The sequence below is a fragment of the Pelophylax lessonae genome (assembly GCF_965119305.1).
Source record: "Pelophylax lessonae genome assembly, chromosome: 6".
Classification (NCBI taxonomy): domain Eukaryota; kingdom Metazoa; phylum Chordata; class Amphibia; order Anura; family Ranidae; genus Pelophylax; species Pelophylax lessonae.
In genome coordinates this window covers 238,463,932-238,485,643 of record NC_138773.1, presented here as the reverse complement: position 1 = coordinate 238,485,643, position 21,712 = coordinate 238,463,932, and the positions used below count along the sequence as shown (strand labels likewise).

Here is a 21,712-nt window from a genome sequence, read left to right as displayed (position 1 = left end):
TAGCCCCCATTGCTGTTCCTCTAATCTGCCTGTAGTAGTCTCCTACATAAGAGAAATAATTGTGATTTAATACATAGTTGATACAATCAACCAAAAACGTAATTTGTAGGGGATGCAAATTACTGAGGCTCAGGTAGTGTTCAACAGCTTTTAAGCCATAGACGTGTTCAATGGACGTGTACAATGAGGACACGTCCAAAGATAGCCATTTATATTGAGGGGACCATTTCACCGGGGTCAAAATATCCAACATATGACTTGAGTCTCTCACATAAGATGGAAGAGACACTACCAAATCCTGCAGGAAATGATCTATGTAACAGCCTAAGTTGCTAGTTAGGCTATCGATGCCAGCTATTATCGGCCTGCCAGGGGGGTTCTCGAGGTCCTTATGGACCTTGGGGATGTGGTAAAAGTGCGGGGTTTTAGGATGTTGCTTTAATAGAAAGTGATATTCATTCTTTGAGATCACTTTATTACCCAAAGCTCCATCTAGCAGTGATTTTAATGATATTGTATACTCCGCTAGAGGGTCCTTCTTTAGCTTCTCATACGTCCCTTGATCATTCAGAAGTCTGTAAGCCTCTGCCAGATATGCAGATCGATCCTGTATGACCAGGCCACCTCCCTTGTCAGCTTGCCTAATAATAATTTCCTCATTGTTCTTTAGACTCTTAATTGTATCCATCATATTTTCACCAATCCCGAGACCCTTCACTTGGTACTTATGCTTGTTGGGCATCCCGTTCTTGTTCTGACAAACCTGTTTGATTTCCTCCAGCACTACCTCATAAAAAGTTGGTATAAAATTGCCCTTTGCCCAATGAGGGAAAAAGGATGACTTAGGTCTAAAGGAGGTGTGTATCAGGGTTTTATCTGTTCCAATAAGTTCCGGAACTACTGGAAGATCGTCACAACCCCCCTCTTCGAAAAGACTCTCGAGGATGGTTAGTGCGTCTTCTTCCCTACCATTATTCTGGGTCGGATTAACCGGAATAGCAGATCCTGAGTCCGGGTTCTTTTTGAGGGCATAGAATCTTTTAACTGTAAGCCCTCTGATATATTTATTCAGGTCAATAAATACCTCAAAGAGATTTGGGTAGCTGGGGGGGGCGAAGTTGAGCCCCTTTCTAAGCAGGTTTAGCTCAGTTTCCGTAAACACCGTTCCTGAAAGATTGTAAATTTTAATGGTGGAGTGTGTTCCACCTATCTCCGCCCTCTTTTTGGTCTTTTTTCCTCCTCTTTTTCCTCTCTTTCCCTTTCTCCCCTTTTCCTTGTAGGATACCTCTGGGGGAGGGAGTTGAGATGTTTCGAGGCTATGGGGGTGAATCCCCCCACAGCCCCCTGCCCTAAAAAAATAACTGGCTGGGGCTGTGTTCCTTCATTCTGGGCAACGGTCCCAACCATGTCTGTAGCACTGGTTAATGTGGGAGCGGTATCTAGGGTTCTATCTTCCACCGTTTCACTGGAGGTATGGTTGACGGCAGGCTCAGGCCTACCGTTTAAACTCCTCCTCATGGGGGCCATGCAGGAATTTTTTGTATTTGGTTTAATACCTGCATTTGTCCCAAAATGCGATTTGTCTTTCCTGGTGTTATTGGTATGGCTGTTGTTCCTTGCACTTCTTTTATTTTTGTTTTTATTGTTTTTATTATTGTAATTAGAGAAGGGCTTATTTATTTTTCCAGACCTGACCTCCCCTTGACTGGTGTGTCCAGTTCTTGGGGAGTTATTCTGTTCAGCCCACCTGGACCCCCTAGTATTCCTGGATAGTGAACGCGGACCAGGACCCCTTTTCCAGTTGAATTCCCGTCCCTCTTGATAGTCCTGCCTATCCCTTTCAAATTTGCCCGATTTTTTACTGATAAGCTCGGTCTCAAAACTCACCACCTGTTCATTTACATTCTCATCCCACGTGTTAAATGAAGCTATGTCTACAAATTCAGCAAGCTGTTCTTGTATATCTTTCAAATCTGTACGAATTGTTTCTAAATATCTCTGTCTCTGCTTTATAATTGATTCTAACAAAAATTTATTGCACTCTCTCATTTTGGCTAACCACTCGGTTTGCAAGTCCTCGTCCAGCCAGAGGCACATTTTAGTGAGTCTTAAACCCCTTGGGATCCGATCGACCTCGAGGTACTTCTCTAAAAGCAGAATGTCCCACCACTGGGTCATCTCTTTTTCCAGAGTTCGTCTTAATCTATAAAAGAGGGACACCATGGTGTCTTCCCTGTCCACAGTGTCTGTCTCATCAATGCAGATACTGTCTGCAGTAGTATGAGAAGCTAAAGAAGGACCCTCTAGCGGAGTATACAATATCATTAAAATCACTGCTAGATGGAGCTTTGGGTAATAAAGTGATCTCAAAGAATGAATATCACTTTCTATTAAAGCAACATCCTAAAACCCCGCACTTTTACCACATCCCCAAGGTCCATAAGGACCTCGAGAACCCCCCTGGCAGGCCGATAATAGCTGGCATCGATAGCCTAACTAGCAACTTAGGCTGTTACATAGATCATTTCCTGCAGGATTTGGTAGTGTCTCTTCCATCTTATGTGAGAGACTCAAGTCATATGTTGGATATTTTGACCCCGGTGAAATGGTCCCCTCAATATAAATGGCTATCTTTGGACGTGTCCTCATTGTACACGTCCATTGAACACGTCTATGGCTTAAAAGCTGTTGAACACTACCTGAGCCTCAGTAATTTGCATCCCCTACAAATTACGTTTTTGGTTGATTGTATCAACTATGTATTAAATCACAATTATTTCTCTTATGTAGGAGACTACTACAGGCAGATTAGAGGAACAGCAATGGGGGCTAGGTTTGCTCCCAGTTACGCAAACCTCTTTATGGGGTACTGGGAGGACCTATTCATTTGGAAGAACAATCCCTTTAGGGCAAATCTAGCCCTGTATGCCAGGTATATCGATGATATACTAATCATTTGGGATGGCACACAGGAGGATTTGGCAGGCTTTGTGCAACATTGTGCAAACAATCCCTTTGGGATCTCTTTCACTCAGGTAACGGATGACACCCGTTTAGTCTTTCTAGATCTAGAACTCTGTGCTGATTCTGATGGAAGCATTGTCTCTAAAACTCACTTCAAGCCGAGTGGGGGCAATGCTTACCTTCATGCAACCAGCAACCACCATCCCAGATGGATAAGAAATATCCCTTTTGGGCAGTTCTGTAGATTGCACAGGACCTGTACAAAAAGGTCGGATTACGAAGAACAAGGTGTTATCCTCAAAGAAAGATTTGTGGAGAAGGGCTACAAAGTTGAACACATAGAGGAGGCATACGCTAAATATTTGGCGATGTACGAGAGTGACATCCTTGTCGAAAATTCCCCTTCAACGCACAACCCCCAGTACACTAGCCATTCTAAGAAAAAGCCCCCTAAGGCTGGGAGCACTGGGTCAGTCAGGTTCAGTACGGTCTACAGCAACAAAGCCTTCGATATCCAACGCGTGATTCAGCGCAATTGGAAGATTCTCAAACAGGATCCTGTTTTGGGGAGGATATTGCCACCAAGACCGGAAATAGTGTTCAGAAAACCAAAGGATCTGAGAAGCCAAATTGCTCCCAGCAGGGTCCGCAAATCCAAAGTCTCTCGAGGGTTACTAACATCCATCCCTTGGTTCTCAGCTTTTGACCAAAAGGGTAACTTTAGGTGTGGGGTCAAAAATTGTGGAGCCTGCTCCTTCATGTGGCATCGGAAGAAGGAAGTTGCTGGTACAGATGGGCGATGCCACGAGATCAAACAGTTTATTAATTGTGGCACCAGCTACCTTGTATATGCCCTAATTTGTCCATGTGGTCTATTATATATCGGACGCACTACACGACCCCTGAGGGTAAGATTCGGGGAGCATAAGTGCAGTATAATTAATAAAAAGACCAAGGAAGGACCGAGAGACCGTAACAACTACTCGGTACCTCGCCATTTCTGCCAGTTCCATGATGGAGACCCTACAGGGTTAAGGGTTTTTGGAGTCGAAGCCATCGGTAAAGATCAAGACGACGGGATGAGATTCCAGAAACTCTGCAAAAGAGAATCGTACTGGATATTTACCCTGGGATCTTTAGCACCAGGGGGCATAAATAAGGATCTAGAGATCCATGGGGTCCTATAAGACCAATGGGGCTCACCAACTGGTCAGCTCCCTAGATCCTCATGTATCCTTCACTTTTCAGGCCGGATGCGGGTGTCGTATGGTTCACATGCGCCATGATCACCGCACACTCGGTCTGTTCTATCTCTGCTTTTTCCTTTTTGATTTTGATAATAATTTTAAATTGCATATATTTACATATTTACATGTATATATATGTATATATGTATATATGTGTATATGTGTATGTATGTAGTTTCATTGCATATTTCTCAATGGTTCAAAATTCCGAAACAGCATCTAGGGACGTGGTTCCTGGGTTTTAGAACCACATCCTAAATTATGGTCCCATTCGGTTTGTAATGAGCCGTACAGTCATGGGGTTGCTATGAACCTGTGACTGTCAGTGAACGATGACATCAGTTCACCCAGTTTGGAGGACATGTCTTCTCTAAATAATCCACTTTTGGGCCAATCCCCCAAAAAAAGAAGGTGCATCTGTACACCTATATATGCTTTGGGGTATTAACCACTATTAACATCAATTTTAATTGTTTTCTCTATATTGTGACCACATAAAATATCTATTTAGATACATAGTGTAGCATGTTGACATACGTATGAGAGAGATATATATATATGTATAATTCTTGGTTCGGACTTACAGGTTAAATTAGACGAGGGTCCCATTTAATCCATGTGGATATTGTACAGTTGCGATGTTGCGTGCATGCGTGTGTGCGTTTGTGCATTAGCCTGCAGGCTCCTTGTGGGCTATGTATGTGGTTGTGCATGGGCGCTCACACGCGTATGCAACAAGGCTGCACCAACATTAACAATAAAAGCAAACAGAATATGCACATGGATAAATACAAACACTGGTTCTTGATTCCATCAAACATATAGTGGCCCAAAATGATCCATGATTGCACATTTAGAAGGGTAGAGGCTTCCCAATTAGAGACATTAATAATATCGTGACCTGAATACTGGAATTAATAGAAGCGCTGATGTGTAATACAGTAGGATGGGATGCTGTGTATTGTGGGCGGTGTTGACGTCTGTCAGGCCAATGCTGTGATAGAGAGAGTTGCCCTGGAGACGGACCGCCCCGCTGTACACTGCCTCCCCCGGTACAGGAAGTGACGTCGGCGGAAGTGACGATGGGTGGAACGCATGACGCAATAACCCGGAAGTAGGGTAGCGGCGTGCGTTCCACGGAGCCGGTGATCGGTGTAACATGACCGATCGGCTCCACGATCCAGTACTGCCTGTGCCCCACTTGTCTAATAAAGCAGGTTAGGGGCACAGTGTACATTATTAGCCTTCTACCCCTCCTCGATCCCTTCCAGTGTGGAGCCCCCCCCCCCTAATAGGATGAAGCCATCAAAGGGAAAATATGGAGAGGGCAGACCATCATGGGGAAAATATGGAGAGGGCAGAATACCACAACTATGAATAGATGAGTCTACAGCCTGGACCAGGTACAATAGATGGTAAAGGTAATATATAAAAATTGTGGGGTAACTACCTAATAATAACACTTGTATAGGCTGCTCTCTACTGTCAGTCCAGGGAATGTCCGCAATGATTTTAAGTGCACCGAGAAAGCATTTTTATTTGTTTTTAACATTAGCTCATGGTGTTTCTTCATTTAGACCTTGTTGCACTGTTCTTATGCATATGTTTTTATTTCACGTATATAATATTACCATTTTAGCACTTGCATTTTATATTTATTTTTAATTTTATGATTGATGTTTGCCACTGCAAATTACCAATAATGTCACAAGAGAAGGTGGGTGGTGCTCTAGCCACACCCCCGGGGGAGGAGGCACTCCCACCTGGGGGCAGTGACTGGGTCGCCACCTCACTACATCATTATGTAAATCAAAGAGACAGTTATGACACAGTGACTCTGAGGAAGAGGCTGGTCCTCGAAACGCGTCAGTCATCTCATCATGGACGCTTATATGGACTAAACACGGACTTTTGAGCAATTCAGCTTGATATGCTATACCTTTATCTACGTCTGTGAGTAGCCATTTTTTATGTTATTTAAATAAAGCCTTTTATTGAGGATAATGCGCTAGGTCGGTGCGCCCTTTTTTTGTTCTTTTTTGCCTTTAGTATCGGTGGACTACCCCAGTCCGTAAGGGCAGCAAGACCTTAGCCATCTGAGAAGCCAGTTGTCAGTCCCGTGAAGTGTGTGGTCAAGGGGTCTGGATACCAAGCGCAGGAGAAGGGTGGCTACACCTTATTGTTTTTTGGATTTTTCAAAGTCAAATCCGCATGACCGCAGGCTCGTCGCTCGGGCCCCCCTCCCTCTCCTTGTAATGACAACTGAGCAGCTGCTCAGGTGCATAGGTTGTCATTACAAGAAAGCCGACCATCAGCTCTAAACAACGGTACCGGGGTGATGCCTTTAGCTGCAGGCATCATCCTGGTACAAGACTCTGAAGCCAAGACCACATATATATGTTTCGCCTGCGTGAAGGGGTTAATAAACTCATCTCCTATGAAAAACATCCATATTTTCTAAGAAACTCAATGAGGGAGTTTGACGCAAACTGATCACAATGGCTTGAGTTTGTGCGCCCCACACTGGGGTAGGCTCTCTCTTATTCTGAGCATCGGTGTATAGGGTTATATGCTATTTTTCCTTATTGATGTCTTGCTATGAATATCAGCCTCTGGTTGATGGCACTCTGTTACTGTAATTACCCAAAGTAACAAAATTAAAGTTGGTACCAAGGACTCTTGCAATTCCCTATACAGCAGCACTAAAACTGAGAGCCACTCTGGTGCATGCAAATGTGTTTCAAAATGATGCCCATAGCAAGAGAATGAAGTGTGAGCAGACAGACAACTTAATGGAGCCAGCTGCTGTTCTTTCACTATCCAGTCATCAGGCTAGGGTGGAATTAGGAAACCACTGAATTCCTTCTACATACTAAAACAATAACAAAGGACGTGAGGTCATCAGCCTCACTTTGCTGTATGGCAGAGGGCTGGGTAAATCTCACGATGGGATGGATTGAAATACAAATGCTACCATACGTGCATTTCATCGGTGTATTTGTCAGTTTGTATGGAGTTCAGTTTTAAGATGTGCAAAATCCACAAATTACCATTCTAGATGTATTTAAATTCTATAGAGAACACCAACTTTTAAAAAAATGGTTTTAATAGAGACATGAAAATTTAGGTCCACAACATGAAAAGCATACATTTCACGTCACAGCTGTTAAAATACAGCTTCTGCTTAATAGTATGGTCCATTAATGGCATCCAACTTTCAATGGCGCTTTGTGTTTAAAAAAAAAAAAAAAAGTGTCATTAAATATACAAAAGAGATCATCTGTGCGATCTTTTTGTCTGCTTATCAGACTTTTTGTCGGATTTGCTTGATCGTTTATCACTGGGACTATGAGGTGTTTTATTTTCTTTATGCCTCTCTTTGTGGTGTTCATTCCTTGACCCTGCTTTGTGAGGCTGTTCTGTACTTCTCTCTCTCCTTGAGGTCTTTTCGTTCTCTTTTCTCGATACCCTCTTCTTTTTCCTTGTAACATCTGAAGGGAAAAAAATTACACAACAAAGATTACTAAAAAAATATGATCAGCAATAAAAAAAAAAAAAAAAAGGGTCAGATAACAAATGTGCTATAGAGATCAGACCTCTCTTGCTTCTCAATCATGACCTGCTCTCATGGCAAGTGTCTGGATTCCTTAACCTGACATTGTCCGAGAGGGAGAACATCTTCTAATTAATTAGATTTACCCCCGTTTCATTGCCATCCCACCCTCTCCCCCCCTTTTCTTTTTTCTCTCTATGACCCCCCCCCCCTTTGGGTTAGTCTTTTCTGTACTATACCTGCTGTATTTACATAAGTGTAAACTATAAATATGATTTCGGAATTTGACGCTGACTGACGAATGTTCCCAGCTCTTGGACACTTTTAGCAACATTGATACAGGCTGCATAGCCCGCCCTTATGTTTGTGTATGCTTTGCATTATTAGATGTGTTCTGTAATGCCCGGTCATATTTGATCCTAGGGAGCGGCCATATATTCTTTCCATTTTGTTTTATATTATTTTGTGGAATTCCCTGAATGCTAAATAAAGAATTTATAAAAAAAAGGCCAGAAAAGAAAGGCAAGGCAAAGGAACAAAGAAAAGGGAAAGAAAAAGATCTGCATAAGAACCTGACAATAAATACAGGCAATTCTGTGGGAAACTCCTGCAATTTAGCGGATACTGTACAAGAAAATAAAAAAATCCACTTCACATATCAAGGAACAAAAGTTATATCAGCACTCAAAACCTAACAATAAGAAGCTAAACACTCAGGTCCAAAAACAAAACCAGCATGGCAAATAAAAAGTAAATAGTTTAGCGCTAAAAAAGAATAACATGTAGACAATCTCAAACAAATCTCAAAAGAATCATAATGAGAAGTGTGAGGATAAAAAGAAAAGTCCACATCAAGGGTTCAGATGAAAGTCCATGCAGAGAACAGCCAAAAAGATGGTAAAAGTCCTGATGGGAGACACAAGCAGTGCCAGGTGCAAATAATGACAGGTGCTCTTCACACAGCCCACCACCTTACAGAATGGCCTCTCACCTCAGCCCGATCAAGTCAGGCAACCGAATCTCCACTCTCCTCAGATGAAATTCACACACCATTAAACCAGGGACTCAAGGACCAATAAACCTCCAGACTTGCTCCTCCATATAAATTATATAGAAAACAAAAAGCAGCCCATAGCGTGAACCTGATAGACTTTATTAATATGCAGAACAAAAACAAAGTGGCCTCTTACTCTGAGACGTTTTCCAATCAGCGTTGTGTATAAGTATAGCACCGGCGGGAGCAGCGAGACCAGCTCGGTCCTCGCCGGGATCCAAGGTGTCAGCTGGTGATGTCAGACGCTCCTCCTAACCCCCCGCACGCGTATCGCCTCCCGTGGGTGGAGGCTTCCTCAGCGGTCTTCCTACTATAAATATGATTTCGGAATTTGACGCTGATTGACGAATGTTCCCAGCTCTTGGACACTTTTAGCAACATTTATACAGGCTGCATAGCCCACCCTTTTGTTTGTGTATGCTTTGTATTATTAGATGTGTTCTGTAATGCCCGGTCTTATTTGATCCTAGGGAGCGGCCATATATTCTTTCCATTTTGTTTTATATTATTTTGTGGAATTCCCTGAATGCTAAATAAAGAATTTATAAAAAAAAAGGCCAGAAAAGAAAGGAAAGGGAAAGGAACAAAGAAAAGGGAAAGAAAAAGATCTGCATAAGGACCTGACAATAAATACAGGCAATTCTGTGGGAAACTCCTGCAATTTAGCGGATACTGTACAAGAAAATAAAAAAATCCACTTCACATATCAAGATTACAGCAAGTGTTCCTATATAAAGTTCTAACTTGAGAACAAGCAGTAATTTGACGGCTTTGACAAGCTTTAGGCATGGTCATACATTTTAAAGAAAACTGCATGATGTAGCGGTTTTAATCATGTACAAACATTATGGGCCCTAAACCAGGGGAAGGCAACCTCTGAGAGGTGGAGATCTACCTGAACAACATGAAAAAGATCAAAGATCACTGGGGTTTGGTGCTTTTTTTTGTTAAATATAAAAGTTCCGAAACTTTTTGAAGACCCCTCATATAATAAAACAAACATCACTGTAAATATATAAATGTACCCTTAAAAGTGGACAGTCTCAGTCAGTAGAGCAGTGGACAGTGCCAGTAGGGCAGTGGATGGTGTCATTCAGTAGCGCATTGGACGGTGTCAATAGGCTAGTGAATGTTGTCATTAGAATAGCAGACAGTGTCAGTAGGGCAGTGGACAGTATCAGCAACCAAAGGAGGGGAATTGACAGGTTGCTGAACCCCCCCCCCCTACCCAACTGTCAATTTAAATAACATACCTATTGTACAAGTTCCTAATGGCTAGTGTGGCGTAAGGCCCTATTTGAGTCACTGGGTATTGCGACTTTTTAGCAGTATAGGTTCAATGAAATGCGTCGAATCCCATTTTGCAGCCTTTGATAACAATGATTTCTACACAGAATACAGCTTTTCATCCTTTATTTTCACTGTAATTGAGCGCTCACTCTGCTGCAGCGATCAATATTTTTTCTTGGAGGAGGTTGGGCAAGCATATCAAGCACAGAAATGTTTTTCATTTCTAAACAGTTTAGATCACTAGAAGTCTCAAAGATCATAACGTGATCACTCAAAACACCTGCATTACACCCTTAAAATATATGTAAACCCAAATCATTAAAAGCTCAAATCAGTTATAACACATTATCCGCTTGCCGACCGCCCGCCGCACATAAACTGCGGCAGGCTGGCTCGGCTGCGCTTATCGACGTATGGGTACGTTGGTTCGCGGGAGCAGGGCTGGGGAGCGACCCCGCCAACTCCAACACTCTGTGTGCAGAAATAATAGCCACCAAGAAGGCTACCTTCTGAGTCAAAGTGAGCAGAGGAATCTCACAAATATTTTCCAAAGGCGGTTTCAGAAGAACCGACAGTGCCAAATTGAGGTCCCACGGAGGCAACGGAGACCTCACTGGGGGAGCCAAGTGAATGACCCCTGAATAAAAGTATGAATCAAGGAGTGCGTAGCCAAAAGGGCATTGAAAATCGCCAAAGCCGAAACATGGCCCTTGATGGTTCCCAAGGCCAAGCATTGATCTACCCCTTTTTGGAAAAACTCCAAATTTCTAGCCACCGAAAAGGAACAGGGGGGAGACCCCCCCCCCCCCCGAGCCTGACACCACGCAATGTACGCCTTCCAGACAGGATGATAAATCTTCCTATTAGTAGATTTTTTAGCTCTATCACCCCTCTATCCTTCACCACCTGGCTTTCAATAGCCATGCCGTTAAAGCCAGCGACTGTAAAGCAGGATGGAGGATCAGCTCGAGCCAGAAGATCTTCTCTGAAAGGGCGTCTCCAAGGGACTCAGACTAGATCTGAGTACCAAGATGGCGAGGCCAGTCTGGGGCCACTAGGATGACTGGAATCCCTTCTGCCTCGATTCTTCGCAGAAGTTTTGGAGGGGGAAAAGCGTACATCAGATGATAAAGGCCCCAAGGGACCACCAGAGCATCTGTGGCTTCGGCCAGAGGATCCCGAGACCTTGCTGCAAACCTCTCTACCCTTCCTGTTGATATGAGAGGCCAACAGGTACACTTCGGGAGTTCCCCACCGGAGACACAGTTGATGAAACCCCTCCGGGTGAAGAGACCATTCTCCCTGGTCCAAAGCTTGCTGACTGAGGTAGTCCGCCTGCAAATTTTCCACCCCTGGAATATGCACAGCAGGGAGAGCTGGAACAAAGCGTTCTGGCAACTTCCCGGGCAGCTAGGACACTTTTTGTGATCCCCTTGTCGATTGACATATGCCACAGCTGTGGCATTGTCCAATTGAATCCTGATTGGGCGCCCCTGCAGACCTGTCCAATGGGCCAGGCAAAGCCTGATTGCCCCAAGTTCCAGGATATTGATCGGCAGTCTGGATTCATCCAGAATCCAAACCCCCTGACCACAACCCATCCTCAAGATGTCTCCCCACCCGGACAGGTTGGCATCCGTGGTGACCACCGTCCAGTACAGGGGAAGAAAGGATTTTCTATGTCGAAGAGCCAGAGAGCAAAGCAACCAAATCTGGTCAGGCCCAGGTAGTCCAGCTTGGTGCATAGATCCAGAGCAGATATTTGGAAATTCAGCTTCCATCTGAACTCTTGAAGGGTTCTCACAGTGATGTCCAGGTTGTCCTTCAAGGAAGGAGACTCTGGTCACAGAAGGAAATCGCCCAGGCACCCCAGTACTGCAATTTACCACTGACGCAACAATTCTAACACCAGGGCCAGCACTTTTGTGAATACCTGAGGAGCGAACTCTAGACCGAAGGGTAATGCCACAAATTGATAATGCTCCTCGCCCACGGCAAAGCGAAGAAAACGCTCATGTCCGACATATATTGGGATATAAAGGTAAGCATCCTTGATAGCTATAGAGGCCAGAAGATCCCCTTGATGAAGGGATGCCACTACCGTGCGAATGAACTCTATCCTGAATGTTTGTACCTGCACAAAGCAGTTCAAGGCCTCAAGGTCTAGAAGTGGACAAACTTTTCCCTGCAGCCAGAGAGGCATTACAAATGAACCCCTGGAACAATTGATCTGCCAGCTCCGCGAGGTTAGAAGTCTGTTCTCCCTCAAATCCTGGCGCAAAAGCTTTGCCCATTCCTTTAAGGTCAGAGAGACCACAGTTATGGTAAACACCGATCTAAGGATGGAACTGGCCATGGTAAACAGATGCCGGACCAGAGATTCAGCTCTCTTATCAAAAGGGTCTTTAAAAGAGAGAGACAAGAGAGAAGGGTGGCTTTATTTAACCTGGAAACCTGAGAGTTTAACCACAGATGGGACTGTTAGCTTTTTTATTAGGGACTCTTCAAAAGAATACCTTCTAGTGAAACGCTTAGGTACCCCAACAGTGCGTTTTGGTGAACCCCTCTGACAAGTTTTCAAAATATGCGAGAAAGGGAAACACCATTGCTGCCTTAGAGGTTTTGTGGGTACCGAAACGTACCAGCTCCTCCAACCGAGCCACAGCTGCGTCTTCCAGTTTTAAAGTTTCCCGCACTGCTACAATCAGTGCATCCACTAGCGCCTTTTTGTGCACGTCTGTAGTGGAAGAGGAATCATCCTCACTATCAAAGCACTCAGGGTGCATGGACGCAGACCCACAGGGTTTGTACACATTTTTACCAATAAAATTCCATGACTTTTCCATGACTTCAAGTAAATATTCATGACCTAATGTTTCATGAAATGTCTATGTATACATGTTAAATAAGAAGAAAATCCATGTTACACCCAGCATATTTTTACTAAAATAAATGACAAGCTTTGTAGTGTACAGTCATGATGGATAAGGTGCAGCTGGACTAGTATGGATGGCACAGATGCACAAATGCGGCGCTTACATCAAGGCAGCTCTTTGTTAGGCCGAAGCAACAGTCCCACGAAAAGCGAGAAAGGTGTAGCAGAAGTAAATCATTTTAGTGACGCATATTAAACACTTACATGGAGGTAAGCGTCTATCTTCATAGCTCGGCGTCCTTCCGTGTCCACGTTGTTTCCGTCCCTGAGGCTGGCCAGTAGCCAGGAGATGACACTAGGGGAGAACCAGGGGAGAACCAATCAGGGGACTCAGTCAGATATCGAGGCAGCAGTGAAGCACATACCTCACTGGAGGGCCGAACGTACGTGATGACGCGCGCGGGGGGGGGGATGGTTAACCGGTTTCGGAGCATGCGTGAACCGCTCCTTAGGATACTTCACTGGAGGGCTGCACGAACGTGATGACGCAGGGGGCAGTAACTGGTTTCGGAGCAACGTTCGTGCGGCCCTCCAGTGAGGTATGCGCTTCACCGAGTCCCCCGATTGGTTTTCCCCTAGTGTCATCTCCCAACTACTGGCCAGCCTCAGGGAGGGAAACAACGTGGACACCGAGCTATGAAGATAGACGCTTACCTCCATGTAAGTTTTTAATATGTGTCAATAAAATGATTTACATCTGCTACACTGAGTGGCGCCTTTCTCTCTTTTCTGCATGATCGAATATACAGTGATTGTGAAACAAATTTCCATGACTTTTCCAAAACTTTGTGGGTTAAATTATTTTCCAAAACTTTTCCAGGCCTGGAAATTGCCATTTTAAAATTACATGACTTTCCCAGGTTTTTTATGACCGTATGAACCCTGGACCCAGTAAGGTGACTCGCGTTCCTTGCAGGAAAATCAACTTCAGAATCTGAGGAGACAGAGGATGAAGGTGAAGGATGCCTTTTGCCCATCCTTTTTTGCAGGACCATATCTACCTTGGACACTAGTGACTCCAGGACGGCCGTCATAGCAGGCAAAGTGGACTGAGCCCCAGAGGGCCCCGCTGTCTCTGAGAGCTGGTCAGGTGGTGAAACATGCTCCAGGGGCTCCATGGTTAACTCAGGGACTAACTTAGCACAAAAAAAAAAAAAAACACACTGCTAAAAAAAAATCCCCCCCGCTGCACAAGCGGCACCACAGGTCCCAGCACACCGAGTTGCTGCTATAGCAGAGAAGAGGGAGAGCCTTTAACCTGCCCTGGGACTCACCACCACCGACCCAGGTACAGAGCAGAGTGTTCAGCTGTACGCTGTGTGGCAATCAGGGAGAAAGAGGAAAAGCAGGAGTTAACAGAGGCCCACCACCGAATCACTGCTCTGTAGGCTTCAAAAAAATGTCCGCAGTTTTAGTCAATGGGAAACGTCAAGAAATGGCAGCCGGACTAAACAAACATGGCCACCGATAGATACAGCAGCCGTCCATGGCAAAATGGCGGCTCCAGGGACCCCCAGAAAACGGAAGGGCCGGAAGGGGAACCCTGGCAGGAGCCTCCTCCAGGACCACCCCCCCCCAGAAATCATGACTCTAGCAGCCGGCGGCAGTGCCCCTCTGGCCCCCATTGCCCGCTCATATCCCCAAAACAGCCAGGGTTGTGTGGGCATCCATAGATGTGGGCAACTGGGGGGGTGGTCCACAGTGGGACCCCAATAATTGAGGGGGGACACAAGCGGAAAGGACGGGAACTCAGGGGTCTGACCAAACCAGGGAGGAGCCCATGTCCCCCCAACAGGTCACCAGTAAAAGGGGGGACACTACTTACCGCACCATGGAAACCAGGTGGGCACCGCTCCAGGCAGACCACCGCACCATCTTGGAATGGGGGTGCTGCAGGCCAGAGGTAAGCTGCGGCTCAGGCCATGACCAGGTCTGAGCGTCCTCGCGAGACAGTTAATTCGCCAGCCAGCCCTCGTCCAATAGGGCTATGTTGCGACTGACCTAGCGTGGAGCAGAGATCGGGTTGCGCCCACTGGCCACACTGGGGAGACCGTAAGGATCTAGAATATCCAGTGCGTTTACCAGTCTGACAGTTTATTGTAGCTCTCACAAAAACAAAAGAGGAAAAAAATCAGTTTCAAAAAAGAAAAAAATGCTAGGATCAGAGATCCCAGCAAGGAACTAGGTCCTTACTCCTGACTACGCAGAAAAAAAACTAAATGCCTATAGCAGGAAGTGGGAGTATACCCCCTGGGACCGCCCCCCATAGGCGTGGTAAAGTTTTTTTTTCTGCCTAGTGTCCTACTCCTGTAGGGGGCTGCATAACACAATGGTCAAGAAGATCTGGAGCGGTGTCCATCAATGAACGAAAGAGAAATACATTTTAAATGCATTTTTGTTACATGTTTTTCTGGATGGGGAGCTATGAACAACTTAAATGCAATGAAAATGAAAAACAGGTCTCTAACTGGTTGTTTTTTGTTTTACACATGTCAAGCTAAAAGGTCTTTATTGACATTTTCCCTGATCTGTCTGCCTGAAAACAGAAGGCAAGTTCACATGAAAAGTACTATTTGGCTCTTTTACAAAGGACAGTGAAATGAACTATATGGCTCTGACCACTAATTAATAAGATTCCTGTTCTTTAGGATTGGTGACAGAAGTGATGATTTGTAAATACCTGTTGTAAAAAGGCACTGGTGTACTTCACACTTTCTTACTTAACATCTTTTAGATTGTTTTTGGCTAACATCTTCATTAACACATTTCTGAACAATCTGCCAGTATGTGATCAGTCTATGTAAATAGCTGCAAAAGCCAAAAATGCATATACTGAAAGAACGGCACAAACAGCCAGTCAGACATTAAAACAAATCCCTAGGCCACGGAGCTCCTTTATTTACCAGCTGTAACCTTTTGAAGGATATAAATCAATGTGTTTCATTATTCTAGTTTCATCTGAGCTGAACCGCTGTCATATTATTTACTAAAAATTACCACCATGGGGCAATCTTATATAGTTTTGTCATTACAGAGTAAATCTTTCTTGAGATTTAAAACAAGATATAGATTTCTGGACCAACACTGAACACATTACTCATAAGTATTAGTGGCAAGTACAAATACTAAAAATTTACGCCTGTGACGTCAGGCAAACTTTAAAGCGAAGAACATTTTCTCAGTAGCCCCAAACATTGCAGTGTTTTTTACAGGGAAGCTGTCATAGCAAGCAATTATTTGGCTTGAGTGCCTTTACCAGGCGACATCCACAGTGCAGGCATTAAATAACCCCCAACTCCCCCCCCCCCCACCACCACTGCAGTATATTATAATTACCAAGCCTTGTGTCTACTACTGCACTGTTGTTATAAATCAAATTAATCTCAGATCAGCAAGATCCCCTAAATACAGAAGTTCATGCTGTTTTATCATCTGCTCTCTAAACAATCTGTATAAAAGCCATGGTGATCTATGAATTAGACTGTGAAAGCACTTTTTAAAATTGCCAATGCTGTTAATAGTAATATCTGTATGCAGTACAAAAGAAGCCCCATGTTTAGCAAGCACAGATGGAAAAGTGCCTACAGAGGCAGTTCTGCTATTGTCTTTGCCCAAGCTGCTGGAGCCCACAGTTTTCTACACACACGCATCATTTTTTTTTTCTCCAGAAAACAAAGAATCCATTTTTAATCTGAAGTTACAGATAATATTCTCCTATGATCAATATTTTATATCTGAGAGGAAAATACTAATTTCAGTGAGGAAATACCCATTCTAGAGTTTTTGGCTATCGCCCTTTTATCCACAAACAAACAAAGGTGCCTTACCTCACCTACGGCATCCTTTATCACATGAAGTCAATGGAACATACAAAACTAGCCCATTGCCCTACCCAGCCATCATATTGGTTGAAATAGGTGAGTAGGGCTCAGAGCTTGGAAGAACTCAGTACAGGAGAGACACTGCAGATGAAAAAGTGTAACTAGCCAGTGGAAGAGAAAACATTTTCTGTGTAGCTGGTGGTCCACAAGGGTATATTTTTTAAGTTTTCCTAGAGAATGAAAAACTTTAAAATATGCTCACTACTTCCTGTTGACCATGGTGATCCAAGTGGTAGTTCGTCCCCCTCCCCCTCTGCCTTCTGGAAAACATCACAGGTCCCAGAAGACTGCAGGACCAATCACAAAGTGCAGCGCAGCTTGCGCATGAACAGTGGGAAGCCAGCTGGGAAGCCGCAAGGCTTCACTACCGGCTTCCCTTAGTTAAGATGCTGGTGATTGGACCTGAAACACTCAAGAATCAGCTTGGGTGAAGATAGCACTGGATCCCTGGACAGGTAAGTGTCCATATTTTGAATGTCAGCAGCTACAGTATTTGTGGCTGCACGCTTTTCATTTTGGGGGGGGGGGGGGGGGTGGACGTAGAATGGAACTCCTCTTTTTTTTTTATTTTGAAAATTCTTTTTATTAGTTTTAGAAAAAAGAGCAATATACAAAACAGAGCCGTTGGGCATTCCCTGGCTCAACAACACAAAGCATAACAAAACAAAAAGGCATAAAAACATCCCCAAACAAGGCTGCATCCAGCTGCTACAGAAGACCGTGCTTCACCATGAAGGATCGTGCAAACAGTGATAGTCCATTCACCGTAGGACAACCCAGGAGCCTAATAGGGTGGCAAGAGACCCGACTCCACCGTACACAGGGGGGAAAGGAGTCCATACAAATCAAGGTCCCGGGGTCACCCCATCAGAGCCCTCAGCATCATTAGCAGTGTCGCTAGACTCCAACCAGATATCCCAAACCTTCGCAAACTTCTGTGGGCAGCCTCTGTTGGCATAAGTTGCCTTATACAGTGGGATCACCGAATTTACCAAAGATTTCCACGCGGAAAGGGTGGGCACATCAGGCCTCCGCCATCTGAGAACCACCAATTTCCTCACGTAAAACAGCAAAAGGCCCAGAAGAGTGCGAGTCGCCACAGAATGAGCCAAATCATTTACAAGTCCCAGGATACAGTATTCAAGCTTGGGAGGCACGCGGATGGTGGTCACTCGAGTCACAAAGTCCAGTACTCTGGTCCAGTATACAACCAGGGGCGGACAATGCCAGAGCATGTGCGTATAGACGGGGTCTACTGCACCGCAGCGCCAGCAGGTCACGGGTGTGTCAGGGAAGGCCCTATGCATTATAGTCGGAGTCAGATGGAAGCGGTGGAGGATTTTGAACTGCACCAGGCGGTCCCTGGTGGCCACCAAATGACGGAATGGGTAGTCCCAAACATCCTCCCAATCCTCCGCATCCAGGTCGGGGGCCTCCGCCACCCAAAAGGCCTGCAGAGCCTCCAACCCAGAATGTACACTAGGAAGCAGGGCACTGTAAATGGTAGAGAGGTTTTTTCAACGTCTCATTCCGGAGAATAGCCTCCAAGTCAGCTAGGGTAAAATCACAGGGAGAGTCACCGAACTGTTTGTGGAAAGCATGCCAGAGCTGCAGGCAATGAAAGAAATGGGAGTTGGGCAGAGAGAAAGCGGCCTTCAACTGATCAAACGTCATAAGCGTCTCTCCCCAGCAAATGTGGGATAAATAGAGAATTCCCTTGGTGGCCCACACAGAAGGATCCGGAATGGAGAAAAACTCCGGCAACTCCAGATTCATCCATAATGGGGAGTTCGGGGAACGACGGCCAGGTCCTGTCCTAACATATGGAGACTGTAGCTTCCACGCCCTGATCACCGTTACCATCGAGACAGTGAGTGGGTACGGGCCTCTCACTCCGCGAAGCAGTAGGTTACGCAGTGCCTCATAGGAGCCAACCAGGGCAGCCTCCAGGGCCACCGCAGTGTTGGAAGTGTCCGAGATCAGCCAGTTGTGGGCATGTGTTAAGAGTCTGGCCACATAATACTGAAAGAAATCAGGACACGCCAACCCCCCTCGAGTCCAGGGTCGCTGCAATACTGTCAGTCATAGTTTAGGAGGGCGAGAGCCCCACAGAAAGGCGAGGATGTGAGAATTAATCTGACGGAATACAGTCTTCGGTATCCAGACCGGGGAATGGCGGAGCACATACAGAAGAGGAGGAAGCAGTTTAATTTTGACTAAATTGATGCACCCTATCAGAGTCAAGGGAAGATTAGCCCAGGAACGCAGCTTAGCCCTAAATTTCGACAAAAGGGGAGACAGATTAAGGTCGCAAAAATCTTGTATGTCAGGGGAAATCACAATACCCAAATATTTAATCCTGTCAGTCCAGCACAAGGGTAAAGAAGCATCCACGTGAGCCCGGGCCCACCGGAAGGATAAGCGACTTGTCCCAGTTCACTCGTAGGCCAGACAGATCAGAGAAAGCCGCCAGCAGATCCAGGGCCGACTGGAGCGACCGGCCGGGGTCCCGGAGGAAGAGAACAATGTCGTCGGCATACAACGCCAACTTTTCCTCCAAGGGCCCCACCCGGATCGCCCCAGAAGCGCGAACAGCCGCCGCCAGAGGCTCCACCGCCAGGGAAAACAAGGCTGGCGAGAGCAGGCACCCCTGACGGGTGCCCCATGCAATTGAAAAGGGACCAGACAGCCTACCCCCCAACTTAATCTGTGCGCTAGGGTGGTCATAAAACATGGCAACCTATTTGCGAAAGATTGGGCCGAAGCCAAACGCCTCCAGCACCATCGTCATGTAGGACCAGTCAACCGAATCAAATGCCTTTTCCAAGTCAAGCGCCACCATCACGCATGTACCCTGTGCCTCCGCTGGGACCTGCAAATGTGTAAACACTCTACGTATGTTAATATCAGTGGATTTTCCTCGCATAAAGCCAGTCTGGTCTATATTGATCAAGTAAGGGAGGACCTTCATCAACCTGGTAGCGAGCAGTTTAGTAAGTATTTTTAGGTCATAGTTCAAAAGAGATATAGGCCTGTAGGCCGAACACAGTGTGGGGTCCTTCACAGTGTGAATTAAAACAATGTGTGCCTGGGACATGGACTCAGGAAGAGCTCCCAACTCCAGGCAAGAGGAATATGTCTTTAAAAGCCTGGGGGCAAGATCAGAGACATACATCTTGTACCAATCCCCCGGCAGGCCGTCAGGACCAGGGGTCTTCCCGGGAGGGAGGGAGCGAATAGCCAGCTCAACCTCCTCCAAGGTAAACTCAGCCTCCAAAAGAGCAGCGTCCTCCGGAGACAGAGTGGGCAATGCCAACTCACCGAGAGACCCCAAGTGCCTACCGCCCGGCGGGGGAAGGGTCCGCCCCATATAAACGCTCATAGAAGTTACGGAGTTCCAAAAGAATCTCAGCAGAATCTCTAAGGATGCTGCCAGTTGCAGATTGTATAACAGGGACCACAGTCTGGAATCCAGAGTCCGCAGAGAGATTAGCCAAAAGCCTGCCATTTTTGTCCCCAGACTCAACGATCTTAGCCCGTAACGACCCCACCTCCGCCTCAGTGGCCGACGACACATGCAAGTGCAGGGCTCTCTTAGCCTGCGCCATGGAGGAGTATGCCTCAGGGGAGGGATCCGAGGCAAACACCACCTCAGACTCCGTAACTGCCTCCTCCAAGTCCGTCCGCGCTGCGGCGCACTTCACCCGGGCAGACTTAATGGCAGAGATATAATCACCACGGACAGTGGCCTTAAATGCATCCCAACACACCAAGGCAGACGAGGAGAAGTCATTAACCTCCCAATATTGTGCAATTTTGCCAGCCATCCTCTCCACCACTCGCTGGTTCTGCAGCCACCCACAGCCCAGCCTCCATCCGCCCCGCTCTCCCGTCATCCAACCGCAGCAAAACCTCCAGCGGCGAGTGATCAGAGAGACCGGCGGGCCGGTAGCTAGCCGATAGCACAAAGGGCAAGACCGAGGGGGAGCAGAACGCTAAATCTATCCGGGAGACAGAGCGATGCGACGAGGACACATGAGAATAGGACCGATCCTGCGGGTGTTTCCACCGCCACAGTTCCGTGAGCTGCAGGGTCGAGGCCCAGGTATACAGCTCCAAGCAGGACTGATGATTCAAATTCGATGTGTCCAAGTCACAATCCAATATATTATTAAAATCCCCAGCCACGAAGATACGCTGGGCCGAAAATTCAGCCAAACGATCATATATGTGGTACAAGACAACACTAGAAAAGGGTGGAGGGACATACACATTTACAAAGAGGAACAGCCTGCCTTCAATCTCAAGTGCGAGAATATACTGACCCTTGGGGTCTGTGATGACTCTCTCAACACGACAAGGCAGAGCCCTATGCACCAAAATCGAGACCCCCCTGGCATAAGTGGAGTAGGTAGTGTGGAAGGAATGACTCACCCAGCACCGGTGGAGGGCCAAAACAGCACTCCCCGTCAGATGGGTCTCCTGGAGGACGACCACATGAGGTTTGGAAGACTGAAGGTATTTAAAGAGAAGCGCACGTTTGAATTTATTATTAAGGCCCCGCACATTCCAAGACAGCACCTTAATGTGGCCCGCCATAATGCAAGGTGGGAGCATAAAACAGGAGAATAAGGTACAATGGGGGGGGGGGAGCCAGAGGCCAGGTAAGAAACCAACCACGCCACCCCTCAATCCTAAGCATAATGAAGCAGACAGCCCAGATTCCATCCCACAGTGAGATATCATGAAATAGTGAAGCAGCATAAAATTGCATAGTGTAGCATGGGT

The 21,712-nt window shown here is 46.0% G+C and overlaps 1 protein-coding gene across 1 annotated transcript in view; it reads right to left on the bottom strand.

The window, feature by feature from the left end:
- Positions 1-7,379: 7,379 nt before the first annotated feature.
- CWC22 (CWC22 spliceosome associated protein homolog) overlaps positions 7,380-21,712 on the bottom strand; it is a 210,619-nt gene continuing 196,286 nt past the window's right edge. Inside the window, exon 19 of the mRNA XM_082260918.1 lies at positions 7,380-7,702. Within this exon, the coding sequence (XP_082117044.1) occupies positions 7,488-7,702 (215 nt within the window). The 3' untranslated portion in view covers positions 7,380-7,487. The remainder of the gene's footprint in view (positions 7,703-21,712) is intronic.